This window comes from Dermacentor albipictus, chromosome 3 (assembly GCF_038994185.2).
Source record: "Dermacentor albipictus isolate Rhodes 1998 colony chromosome 3, USDA_Dalb.pri_finalv2, whole genome shotgun sequence".
NCBI classification, from domain to species: Eukaryota; Metazoa; Arthropoda; class Arachnida; order Ixodida; family Ixodidae; genus Dermacentor; species Dermacentor albipictus.
Window position 1 is genome coordinate 68,745,674 of NC_091823.1, and position 14,083 is coordinate 68,759,756.

Here is a 14,083-nt window from a genome sequence, read left to right on the forward strand (position 1 = left end):
CATGGCAAGTGCAACCATGTGAAACAATTTGGTTTGTCCTCTGCCACCACTCGTCTGTTTTTCACCTCCCATTCACTTCACTTGCTGCTCAAGAGCAGTGTACTCCTCACACAAGAAGATGAGTGTGAGAATTAAAATGGCTGCCTCGATGGCAACAGTAATTTGGTGAGGATAAAAGGTTCTCAAAATAGATTCCGAGAAGCCCAAGGTTCTCTCGGATGGCATTTTGGGGTTTTCCTAGGAACTCGAATCAAACCAAGCCCCCTCCTTATAGCCCCTTCAGTTTTTGTTCAAAATTAAGCATTACAAACTGCTCAGACATATAACCCTGTACACTGATGCAAGTTCTATTTTCATTAGCATTGAGCAGGCACCCTTGCCTGAACAAATATTCAGTGAGCTTATCGAATAAAAGACTGGCATTCATATTCATTACAGCACGAGTAGCTGTTTGCTCGAGTAGCTGAATTGCCGTTTTACTGAGCTTCAAAAAGCTAGACTACTGCAATGAGCTTGCCTGTGCTTTGAATGCTTTTGCAGGCCAGGACAGGATGCATTCTTTGGGCTACTGTGCTTCACTTATGAGTGTTCCATGTCTTCTGCCACTGCTAGCTTTCTCATGTTAACCTGGACCTGTAATGTGCTTTCACATTCTTGCCATGCCATGAGACCAAAGCCAAAGTGCGAAAATTGCATGCCAAGAAGCGGGCCTCAGTTTTCAGAGAGGAAACTTCTCTCTAGCATAATAGTGGTACAAAACACTGTATTAATGCAACACACACATACACAAGCACACAACACACACATGCAGTAATATGCAGGGCAAATAATTGGAAAAAGCACCAATCATGTTGTAACCTAAATTTTTAAGAAAACGAAAACGACTACCATCTACTCACTACACACCACCAGAACAGTATGGTACCAAATAGGGGATTTCTTTTATACCCACACAATGAACAATAAAAAATTTGTGATTGCAATGTAAGCTGTTCACAGCATCAATGATGCTACTTTGGTTGCTTACACAACAAACAAGACACTGCAACAGCAAATAAATATGCACTGCACAGTGCAGGCATAAATGCCAGGAACCAGTGCGCTAAAATCTTTCTATATTACGTCAACAGGCAGGCAATGTCATTTTATTTCCCACTGTGTTACTTCACACCATAGCTAGAGCATTCTCCGATTGTCTTTGATTGAAGCACTCTGCACGGCCTACAAGTGAGAAAGAAAGATGATGGCATATTGCTGTAATTCCTTCTACCTTGTGTATAGTGCTTGCTGCTTCAACAAAAGATAAACCATCACCAATTAGGTAAAATATCAATCTGGTGCCCTAAATGACCTGTCAGAAGAATCTGCTCATACAGAAGGATAAGCCACGAAAGTGTTGCAACTCCTCTATCACAAGGTCGAGGACGATATCCTACTTTGCATTGTACCGTGACAATTCTCAAGGACTGGCATGCAGAACTGGCAGTGCCTTGAAGGGCCCCTCATCAGGACCGATTGGAAATTTTGGTTATACAGTAAAACTTGTCAAGCGCAACCGAGGAATCATTTTCCTATAAAACATTTCGAAAAGGGTTCAGTGATAGCCGAGATAAAAACAAATGAAATTATGGGTTGTGAGGAGGCATGCAGGTAATCTACCCTCCCCACAGAAGAGGCTCTTTCCTATTACCTAGACTAGAATGTGCGAGAAACATCCCTTTCCAGCTTCCTTTCATATCAAAACTTAGGGTCACTTCCTTTTTTCTTGTCGCAACTCTCACACCATACCGCATTTTTTTTTTGCTCCCGTCTTGCCGTGTGGTATATTTTCTGAGGCATTTCTATACACACATTGTCTCACGGAAATCCCCAAGTTGTTTGCATTGTCGCTGTCTATCTGTGTGTTTCAGGCAACAAGCACACGACTTTGTCTTGCTGGCAGTGTGAGTGGCACTTCTGGGATCTAAGCGCTGCACATGTCTGCCTGCAATGACTGAAGCTGGTGAGGGGCCCTTTAAAGCAATGTACAAGCTGTAAACATTGATAAGAGAGGTTTCATGTTATATTGTTTCCATCATTAAATGTAGCTTGAGACTAGACAGCATAGTGTAGAAGAAGCATTTATTCACTAATAACAATGATAAGGCTCAAGTACTCATTCTCATCCTTCAATCCTTCAGTAAGTACTGCCCCCTTTGCAGGGGTCCGATAATTTCACAAACGCAAACACAACTAGCACCCCTCTAAGAAGGTTGCAATATATGCGAGACGTTTTTATAATGGACAAACGTGACATGTATCAAGTGAAAAATTAAGTCATCAGCAGCTTATGATGATAGCTCAATTTCCACAGGGATTGGTGACCAGTTCCTGCCAATTTTGTTATATCTTTAGAAGTTTTGCAACACTAGAGGCATGCTAAGAGCATGCATTACAATGTTTAATTGCTTACTTGTATACCTTGCCTACTTTGTAATAATAAAAAAAGCAAAAATAGAATGTTACAGATTTTGCACAAATCTGGTATCTTTTGATGCCCTCGAACTACAAACATAAAAAAAGAATAAAAAGTGTTTAAACAACTGTAAGTACACATCTGGTCACACTTGAGATTTAGAAAGATATGCACAAACGGTCTATACCCAGGCAGCCGCATGCCCATTAGGCCAACTACCACTACGAGGAAGCAGCAGAGGATGCTTGGTACTCACGCCGCCTGCTTCCACCTCACTGTCAGAGACGGTCGAACGAAAGGAGGCGTTGCTTCCACCACGCGACTGGCGAAAGAAGGCAGGGTTCATGGTCACGCTGCCTGTATCGCTGACATTGCCGCTGGGCACCGTCAAATCCGAGCCCTGGCTTGTGCCGGCGTCCGACACCTATGCAGGGCCACCCCAGACACAGGAGCGGGCGCTTGTTTCACATTATGTGCTACGACTAGAGGGCTCACTCTACCCATCACCACACAAGTGCCAGATAGGAAGCATGAAGACGGGAAGCCCAACGACAGCAGGCAGAAGTTACCAGCCCAGCTGAATACATTTGCTCCCGCGTACAGTGAGAACAGGTGAAATACACAGAGCCTAAGAAAACACAACGTTCCTCCACAATATATCTCCCACGTCAGTGGGCCGGATTTTGAACCTGCTACAGCTCAACTTGAGAAATTCAGGACTTCATCTCAGTGTAATGCAAATGCTCTATCATCATGACCACTGAACATGAATTGACTTCAAAAATGTCTCCAACTGTGACTGTTCTCTTAATTGCTGAGGTGGAGATCAAAGAATCCATGCCCAGGTTATCCCCTGTAAGGGACATTTCAAGAGAGATTATTTTAGCGTAAACCATTATTATGTGCCTGCACCCAGAACTAACAGCAGAACAATATCACTGCATGCAGTAAGCATAAAATTTTGTTTCTCAAGAAAAGTAATTTGTGCATATGAAACCAAATTGCTCCCACCATTTTGCATATTTCAGGCAGTGCATTAAATTTTCTGTATAGTGAATTCCTAGATTTTTTTGCTCTTTCCAAAAATCAACTTGTACTGTGATGAGAATGTGAACATTAAAAATATCATAGTGTTTGTTGAGGGTTAGGGGAAAGGGGCACCTCCTGCCACGAACATCATAATAATTTCACTCAAGGTGCACACATAAACTATGCCACCGTGGAAGAGAAGCCATCTGCCAGGCAGTCTCCCTCCCAAGAAGTGACTAAACACAACACAGCTTAGCTTGAGTGATATGATGAAAACAGGCTTATCCAGCATAAAATGGATGATGGCCATGCCATCACTGCTTACAATTTAAATAGCAAAGCTACAAACTAACAAATGTACCATGAGAGTGGCTTTCAGAATCCTGTCACTCATGCTTGTTCAAGGCTTTTTTTCAATAAGGTTTAGAAAGTGAACAGTAATTTTTTAGATCAAATTGAATATGAATTGAATAGCACCAGAAGTGAATCAAACTGAATACCTTTTGAACAATGAACACCTGTTTTAACAAATAATACAAAACTATGTTCACAGCCTTGTATATTCACAATGTTAGCAAGCTTCTGTGCTTATGCTGCACATTAGAAGCACAAATGATGCATGAGAAGCAAACAAGCAGTTTCGCATACTCAGGGCCCTTCGGTGAGCGTGAATGATAGTGGTACAGCAAGAAAAGTCCAGTCCCCTGACAGATGTATAGCGTGCTCTAAGCATATGTAACTTCTCTTGTTTTATGTGTACTACAGTTGCAGGAATGAAATTTATTGCACTTTTGCTCTTCTTTTATGTCTTATTGTGCACAGTTGATGCTTTAAAAAATTAAAAAGACTGTTTGAAAATTATCTCCACATACAAATGGTGACTATACTATTCAAATACCAGGTCGAATTGGACAAACTTCTATTCATTACTTGAAAGTTTCGAATATTTGCAGACCCTTAGTCGTAATAATGAAGTGGCTGCCATCAGATGGTTATGCTCGCAGCAGTTTGACTGCTGGCATGCTCTGCGGATTGACTCCTGAGACAACTAGAGGTGAACAAATACAGTGGAGCCCTGATTATAGTACTTGAAGAAGATCATGTTTGAAAACATCACATATGTATGTGTTCTACATCACCCGCAAAGACCAGTTACAGATACGGCACCCAACCTCATGTGAAACTTTGTTGGACCCTGATATTATTAGGATTACAAGGAGACTGCAAAGTAAGTGTCATATTGACAGATTTACAAGAATACTTTAATGCATGGTACCTGAGGCCTTCAGTGGTTCCTGATTATTTCTTAGGTGGCAACAGGTTGCACACTAAAGATCATTGCATCCACTAAATGAAGATTGTGAAGTTTTCAGCAGTAGCTCTCTGCACATAGTGTGCAGTCATCCAAAAGTGGAGGCTGGCCATTTAGCATGCACACAGCGATGTAAGGTATGACAGCTACAGCTCACACAATGCCAACATGAAATTTCTGGGCATTCAAAAGCTGCCGATTGCATCACATGGGCCATTTTCCAAGTGATCTGCCTATTGTACATGGGGCACTCCTGAATGCAGCCACTCAAAGTATTTCAGTGGGAACACGAAGCACTTCATGTGGCGCTCGTTTATCTTTGAAAAGGCACTCAGAATGAAGCACAAGGTGAAGAAGGGAGATGGAACACATGCACCAATGACAAATTTTCCAGTGTGCTGATACCATCAACTTCACACTCCTTTAGCTACCGCTGGTTGTTCTTTATACAATTTAGAAAGAAATGAAGAACCATCTGTCTTGTTACAAGAGTGGAAATGCTGGAAAATCCTAAGCAGAAAGCCATGCAGACGAGCTCAGCAGTGTCTCAGAAGCACATCTCCCCACTCAAGAAGCAAATGCAGTCAGTCAAAGCAGCACCAACATGGCACACATACTGACGAAAAGCACATTTGACATTACTAAAGTGCTTAAAAGACAAATGTAGCTTGAAAGAAAAGGGGGTGGACACGAGACAAACACTTAGTTCTTATTTGTTTGAAATATTTCACAATGTCACCATGAAACCTTTATACATGATACGCAAACACAAAGATGCATGAACGGAAACATAAAATATGAAATGTCTGACTGTGTGATACACATCTTGAGGAATCTGATTTCTTTCAACTACAAAGAAACAGAAGGCTCAAAAGAGGAGAAGGCGGCGTAAATGAGCCTTCTGTTTCTTTGTGCACAAAAAAAATCAGATTCCTCAAGACGTACACATTCAAACCCGTTTATAATGAACTCAAAGGTTCTGGGAAAAGTGATCGTTGTATCAATAGTCCCTTATATGTGGGCTCACCCTTCAAAACAAGCAAAAATTAATGACACTGACGCTAGCAACGGTAGTTACGATTCGACACCATTTGGGTCCTAAAATCGTACCTTTAGTAGTTTACTTTTTGTTCCCGGCACTTCATCACATCTAGATGAATGTTTCCGTAATGTCATCTAAACAACAAAATGCAGCATCATAGCTCTTTCAAAATGGCGCCTGGCCAGTTTTGCTCACCTGTCATTTCAAACCTACGAGCACAGCTGATGCAATTTTTTTCCTTGAGAGCTTGTTATATATTTTACTATCAGTGGGACACGAGTAGATTCTGAATATGATAGCAAAGCATTCTAGTGGGCTCGAAGCGGAAACTGCTGCGGCATGCCAGCATTTTGCAGAGGTCTTGCCATTACGGCTTCAGCATCAGCCACACGCGTGGAGAGGTGCGAACTTTCACATTTCCTGTGTTGATCAAAAAAGTATAAAGTTTGAAAGGTAGAACGCCATTGCTATGTTTAGCAGCAACAACGTAAACAAAGCATTGATGAACCGCGATCTCCCGCTAACGGCGTAGTAATGCCCACCTAATCTAAAGGAGAGTGCCGCTATCGTGACCTCTCGATATTGCACACGGTGCCGCATGGAGAACTGCGCAGAAACTAAAGTGCTGCCATTGTGCCTCACCCTGAAGCATGCTGGAGACATGCCTTGAAAGCATGGTTACTCTAGCATAGCTGAAAGAGTTGAAAGCGAGCTACTTTCCTCGTGGCTACTGGAATCTGCACGCGGTGCTCGCTCAGCTTGGCGGTTGTATCTTCGTTGCTGTTGGACTGGAGCAGGGGCATGCTGCCATGCGCCCACTTTGGTCACAATTCCATGCTTCACGACTTTGTGTACTCCCTCCTTTTACCACAACTGCTTTTGAAGTGTTTGTTGTAACAGTACAGCCCTGCTCAAAACATTCATCATATCAGGGTGCAGTTTCATTGCGCACGGTTGGAAAATCGTAAATACAGTGAAGCATGTTCGTTATAACCCATAAAACATTATATCTGGAATCACTATATGTGGGTTTGACTGTCGCACATAGTCAAACTTTTCCTTTTTCCTGTTCTCATTAACACATCTGCGCATGCGCATATCATGTGTACCTATATGTATATTACATGACAATATTGTGAAATAAACAGTTGAGAATAGCACTTGTCCTGTGTCCACCCCCTTCTCTTTCATGGCGCGTGTTTTTGCTCTCTTTAATAATGTCAAGTATGCACCAACTAGGCCCTCTACAAGTCCTTTTGAGAAAAAGCACACCTTTCAGGGGACTGAAGTAGCGTGTTTGTCCTTTGGAGGCTTACTAAGCACGCGACAGTGCATTGGACTTTCACGGGACAATGTCCGACTCCCTTTGTTTGCTTCATCATCTACTATGACCTTGATGCAGTCGCAAGGCCAGAGCCTCACTCCTATGCCAGCACCTAAACTCAGGTTTGCAGTGGTAGCTACAGAATGTTGTAGGATGCTGGTCTATACTGATGTAACACAGTGCAACCTATCATCTTATAAGGCATTGTTTGTAGCTATGTTTTCTTGGCCCATGTTAATCCTTGGCAAAATAAGTGCCATCACATAAAGAAGGAATGGTTAATTGAGTTCTCACTGTACAGGTGTCCACACCATAGCCCAAAAATGCTGGTCTACCCTGTGTTTTCCGCAGAGGAATAGACTGTTCCAACCCAACACTTGCAGTGCTGGAACACACTCTGCAATGCTAGTTGTGGCTTCCCTGCTGCTAAAATAAAGGCCTCCAACGGTGTTACTTTCTGCATTAATTTTTGCATTGAAAGAAATCACCAATTAATATCATTGTGTGAGGAAGTTTAACTTCATCAAAACAAGGTATTAGATTACGTATTTCTATGGGGATTTGAAGAGTAATTTCATTTTGTTATATTGATTACATTGGCACAAGCAAATTTTTTTTTAATATGTCTACTGTTGCCACAATGTGACACTATCATTATATCCTGTTTTGTTAAACAAGGTTCAACTAACTGTACAAATATTGTGCCCAATAGGAGAATCATTAAGAGTCATAACATTAAACAAAAATGAGAAGTTGGAATTTTGGAGCAATTTGTATTCCACAGCAGTGCTTATTCTACATGTACAAGAAAGCCGAAGTGGCACACCATTAGTTCAATTGGATGCATTGATCCTTTAGTGTGATAATATGCATGTTTCACATATGTGAATGTTACCTAACTGGATTTTTCAAACAGAGTCACGAGATCCTAACCATCAGAGCAAATAATGCAGTCAAAACTGTACCAGTACTCCATGCATCCAACACCCAAAATATTTTCTACAGGTACTACTCTCAGAACAGAGCTTATTACATGTTTACTATGGGAAAGTACAACAATATAAGTAAAAAAAAGCTTACTTGAGTGCCCCACACATATTCAATGACCAGCATCTTAAGTGAGGTGCCAATAATTTATTAAATTATCACATAGTGTGCAGGCACGCTGCAGTGAAAAAGAGGTGCTTTTTCCAAAAAGTGTGCACGACATAACAAAAGTTTTTTTTCGCTCTCTCCCTCTTTCTCAAGTCAGAAACAAAGGAAGAGACAAAGATGAGGTGCCACAAGACAAAGACCATGCAAGAAAAGTAAGCCTTGGTGTGACCATGTGTAAAAGAGATCACTGGGTGGTTACAGAGACAGTGTTGCATCAACTTTTCACAGCACCAAAAGCCACAGTGATAACAGTGCAAAAGGCACCTCCAAATGTAGAGGGGAAAAAAAAGCAAAAAAGTCTGGAAATAAGCATGCTTTGCTCACAAGGCACGTGTGCCAAGTTAGGAAATACCACTTAGGTACAAGAAGCTGTGACAATGAATAAGACATGCAAAAAGCGCCAATAACATGTTGCCAGAAAAAAAGCTTTCACTGGATTTGGCAAAGTACCTACTTGCTGCACTGCACAAGGTAAACTAAGCGAAATCAAGTCATGTCCATCATTCTCCAGCATCAAATTTCGGACAGGAAGTCAGGACAAGCCTTTACGTTACAAGAATGTTTCTTAGGGTGCTATCCCCAAGTATCTTCAATGGTGCGGAGGGGTCAGCACGATCTGCCCTATAGGAGGCACGTAACTGATGATCAGCGTCTAATGAAGATGCAAGACATCTGGAGAGGCATTTGTGATGACCTATCAGCACGTAGCTGCACTGTCTATATTGATGCAGATGAAGATGAAATCAGGAAAAGTTAGTGATCTAGCAGACTTAATAGAACTCAGCATCAATGGGATCTGTCCTCAACAGAACTTAACATCAGCACATCATTTCTGGAATGCAACACTGCCTTTTTCTATGATTATGGGCAGCAAGTCATTGTCACATTTTTAAAATTTTCTGGCCAAAATATTAGGTCAGGCACCTATATATATTTCAGCGTCTACAATGCACCAAACTCGAAGGCTATCCCTAAATTTCCAGCTGAGGTCACGGTGTCGCATCCATTTGCTGTGCTACAGTGTACAAGATAGTTATGCTCGGCTCTGCTTTCTCACATCGAGTGCCAAGCAGCATATTTCCTTTCACACTTATCTCTACGGTAACCACACCATTTCCAAGGGCCGAACAAAATGTCGTCTTTACGTTCGCTCTTGCGAGTAAGTCGTCAGCACTGACATCGGGCAAGCAATGGATGCCACACTGAAGACTAGCGTTGAAAGGATTCTTAATGTAACAAGCTTCAACCATGATGGTGACACACCTCTAAAGTGTACAACTTGGGAAGCAGAAGACCTGTTCCAGTAGCATGTTGGCACTCGGGCCGCCTCTCTACGCGCCTGGAGTCATGTCGCCCACAGAGACCACTCAGAGCATGCGGTTGTCTTCAGAAAGCTCAGTGAGGGCTTGGTATAGAGGGGCCTCAAAGCGAGTGGGCTTGTTGCGACACTCCGTGGGGGCCTCAGTATCTACACCATGTAGCAGATGTAGCTACATGCTACTGTGTGCAATGTTTGCTATGTGCACAATAGGACTGGAGTACGCACTCGCGCTTGTGCACTTTAGTCTGGCTGTGCTACGTGGTGTGGATCAGCTTTGTCCTGCACCAGTTTGAGTGACGGATAGTAGCCAAATTCAAACTGCACATCTTGAAGCACTGTCAAAAGCTCAATATGAAGTGATGTCTGCCAAGGCACCTGCCAGGATCAGCCAGGAGTGAGCGTGCATTGGCGAGTGTACGTGTGGTCTGACCTTAAGTTTCACAAGGTTCGATGCTAGTTGAGCTTTCAAAACTATTCAGTACTAGTGAGACCTAATGGCTACAGTGTGGCCAAAGTTTATATTCTTCATGCTCGGCTGTAGGTGGCCGTGGCCGAGCATGAGCACACGATAGTCGGCTTCTTTCAGAACTGATATTCTTACTGAAATTCGAAACACAATTTTTCGCTTACTTCAGCCTGTTTATTAAACTGTGTCAACAAATATATGCAGTAACAGACAGAAGAAGTGCAATGAATTAAACACCCTTACATCGTCATGTAACCAACACTTTTCATTCTTGACAGCTACCGCCATGCTTGTGACATTGTGAGCGCAGGCGTTGCACTAAGTCAAAATGAAACTACTGTTTGTCACAAACACTGCAGACAAAACTGTGGTCGCTACCTATGAGATCATAAATGGTAACTATGCAGTTATGAAGGCTTGCGGCCGATGCGGTGTTATGAGCAACAGTAACCGCAAGAATAAAAGCTACAAAGGCACAAATAGGCATGAAGCGTTCTGAGGTTCCTATCGTTCATATACTATTTCTGCTGATGACTATGGTTATGTGGACTCTGCTGCTTCATTTCAGTTGGATGCTAGGACCATTCTTGCTCTTTCTTGTTGCACATTTGCAGTGCTCTGCGCTTGTTCACCTCCGAGAGTTGTCCGAATCAACTGATGTGCTGCCAAACATGTCCAAATTAAGGAGTTTGATTCCATTAAATAATCCGTGCGCCTGCCGGGGCCAAAGGACGTGTTGAATTATCCAATTTGCTGAATTAACAAGAGCCAAATTAACGAGGTTTCACTGTACCAGCCAAGAGCAGCCGTCTACACGAATCTTGCATATGACAACAAATGCAAGCCACCAGTGAGGAGATGGCCTCGTTTGAAAAGAGAATGTTTGAAAAAAAAACGTGATTTCGTGCTCCGCTTGCGAACTCCATACACCACACATGGCTGCAAAATTTGGCTGAGATGTTCACAGCAGCATATGTTGTCTGTGGACTGTGTTTTAGAGCGCAGCTTTTAGGCGGCCGTGCCTGCGGTGAGCATCGGCATTCCCGGTGTAACTGAGAGAACAAGCACAGAGAAAGAGAAGAGCAAATGTGGCGCACAGCGGGAGAGGAAAAAAGCGCTGAAAGAGAGGAGAAGACATGAGGGAGGAAAGCGGACAGGAGGGTGCAGCGGAACCATGAGGCAGAAAGCGAAGAAGGGTATGGCAAAAGTGTGAGAAGTGTAGTGCGGCAGATGGCAGCCTATTAACAAGCTGTCTGGGAGGCTTGTCGGTGGCGGCTCTAGTGAATCGTGCCTATGCGTCACCCACGCACTGGCCCCATGCGCTGGCTTTCATGATCTCCAGATTGGCGAGGCAGTGGCGCCTCACTTTGCTCTGCTTGCAACATGCTGCATGGGACCGATTGTCCACGCCAGCCAATATATTGCGAAATGAAAACACATATAGAGCGGCGCTCAAATTTCGCATTAAAGAGTATCATAATCATCAGTGAATTTTTTTCACCAAGCCCAAGGGTTGGCTCAGAATCCCTTTAATAGTGTGCATTCTATTTTTTTTTGTACCAGAGTCAGATAGATCGTGAGTAAAGAGCGACAATTTCACATCTTCTTTGCCTGTCCAAACACACAATACTTCAGCATGATAAGCCAGTAGGTAAAGAAAATGAAAGTTTCTGAAGAACCACAGCTTGTTGCTTGAAGTTTGTTGTTTCAAAAGGAAGCCTGGCCACTCTCAACCCCAGACCCAGAGAACAAGCTCAGTGCTAAAAATAAGCATGCACACCTCACCACATGGCTGACAAGTAGCAGGAAAAGGACACAACAGACAGACCATACGGAAAAATGAAAGGCCAAGATGGCAGAGAAAGGCGAGAGAAAAGCATTGCGGGTTGCATTCATTTGTCGTACCTCCGAGTCGATGCTCGTCAATTTTGAGAGGACGAGCTTCTTGGCATTGAGTAGCCCCCGGAACATGTCTGATGGCTCATTTGAATGGTCGATGCTGCCAGTGGAAGGAATCACATTCATCTGCGGTGGTGGCTGCTGTTGGTAGGGCAGTGGTGGTGCGTGCTGAGACATGTCAGTCAGGCCTGAATCGAAAAAGACCGGAGCTAATTTCGTTTTCTCAATAGCATACCATAAGCATGTCAGACGAAACAGAAAAGCTTCAAAATAGGACTCCCGACATTTTTGTACTCAGCCACACAACTCACACACACCCTCCCTCTTTCCTTCAAAAGAAATTTGCATTACACCCAGTTTAAAATTTGAGAAACAATGTGGTAAGCTTGAAGCCAATAGCACTAGAAAACCTGATGCCCAGAGAAGCAGGAGGCAGTCACTACATTATAAATTACTGATTAGACATTAGTCAGGTGTTACAGACAAATAAATGGTGCACCAGGTTTCTGCTTTACCATTTCTTTACACAATTAATTTTTGCGCAAAAGAAAAGCAGAGGTGTTATGCAGACTCACTGAAACGATGATCCACAAGAGAACTGCGATCGAAAGAGCCTCTGTCATCTCTCTGTGGAGAACCATCCACAGGGCTGTTATTTCCATAAATGTCTGCAAGACGAAGAAGAGCACATTAAGGAAATGACCAGATATAAAAAAATACTTCGATCTGAATTTTTTTTCTTTTTCAGTGAACAAATACTTTAGCAGTGCCATACTTATACAGTGGGGAATTGGGGATGGTAAACTTGTATTTTGGCATGCAGGCCCAGCGTGCAAAGGTTAAAGAGAAAGTCCCATCAGTTGTCTGTGCAAAAAAGTGAATTCACCTTCTGCACTGTTTCAGCCATGCATAATTGACCCAGTTTCTAATTTTTTCAGCTAACACAAAGAGTTGGCAGCCAAAAATACACAGATATACTTGCGAAAATCCAATACACCTATTGGCAAATGACAGCGGGAGACTGATCCTTGCAAAACACAGTTGCAGATCTGCTGCCAAAGCAAAGCATGTCTTGTGGGAGTGTGCAGCTTTGGAAGAACGCATGTGGCCTGTGTTAAACAGGTCAACCCCACATTGCCACTAATACAAATTCAGATTCAATTTCACATAAGAAATTAGGCTTGCAGAAGCCTGGTAAATGGCCCCAGACATATGGCAATTAAGTTCACCAGCTGTAAAATCCTTCATGACAATTCTGCATGGACATCCTCTTCATTACATGATTGCTTGATAAAAAATGCTCTCTGTATTCTCATGACTGTGGTATCTAGCTTCCCCTATACCAAGATTATGACAACAGCAGGACCTGTGGTACCTAGCTTCTCCTGTCCAGTAAACACTGCCAGAACAATGTAATTACTTATAAAATTGCCATGCTCACCAGATGAAGACGTCGTGATGTCATCTGCTCTCAATGAGTCTCCTGGGTGTCTGTTCAAGTGTTCACCACTTCCAAATGGTGTATTGTCCTACAAAATTAAATGATAACACACAGCATTTATGGGAAGCCAACTGACCTTGAACAGCAACCAAGTGCTACACTGTTGTGACTCAGCAAAATATAAGCACTGCACTGCGGTGTAGTGGGGTAAACCATCGATATAATAAACCTCAATTTATAAAAATTCACAATTTAACAAACTATTTTCCTTTCCCTATCTTAGATGCATTCAAAACCATGTTTTTTTTCTTCATGATTTAATTACGTAATATTGTGCCACAGTTCCGAATTAACGAAGTGTTCAGCCATTTCAGTCATGTACTTGGAGCCTGTATGGCTAGTAAATCTGGCTAAAAAATAAATTTAAAAAAAGTTGGCCGAAGCATAAGTTATTTCAAGCGTCCTTCCGCATTAAAATTTTGAGCAGCAAAAAAGTCCTCAAAGGCAGGAAACACCTCTGTGCCATTTGTCCTGTTAGTAAACAACTTGCGGAGGTGTGGGGCACATGGTAGCTCACAGTGCTTGAGAAACATGAGAGCTGAAGAATCCTTCTGTGCAAGGGGGAGATGAGCAGGGAGT

The 14,083-nt window shown here is 42.7% G+C and overlaps 1 protein-coding gene across 4 annotated transcripts in view; it reads right to left on the reverse strand.

The window, feature by feature from the left end:
• Rab3-GEF (Rab3 GDP-GTP exchange factor) overlaps positions 1-14,083 on the reverse strand; it is a 127,215-nt gene that overhangs the window by 42,046 nt on the left and 71,086 nt on the right. For 3 of the 4 annotated variants that reach the window (XM_065452746.1, XM_065452744.1, XM_065452745.1), the window contains exons 22-25: positions 13,445-13,532; positions 12,579-12,671; positions 12,010-12,191; positions 2,712-2,879 (exon numbers count right to left, since the gene is read on the reverse strand). In XM_065452746.1, coding sequence (XP_065308818.1) covers positions 2,712-2,879; positions 12,010-12,191; positions 12,579-12,671; positions 13,445-13,532 — 531 coding nt within the window. The remainder of the gene's footprint in view (positions 1-2,711; positions 2,880-12,009; positions 12,192-12,578; positions 12,672-13,444; positions 13,533-14,083) is intronic. The other variant, XM_065452747.1, reaches the window with a different exon arrangement.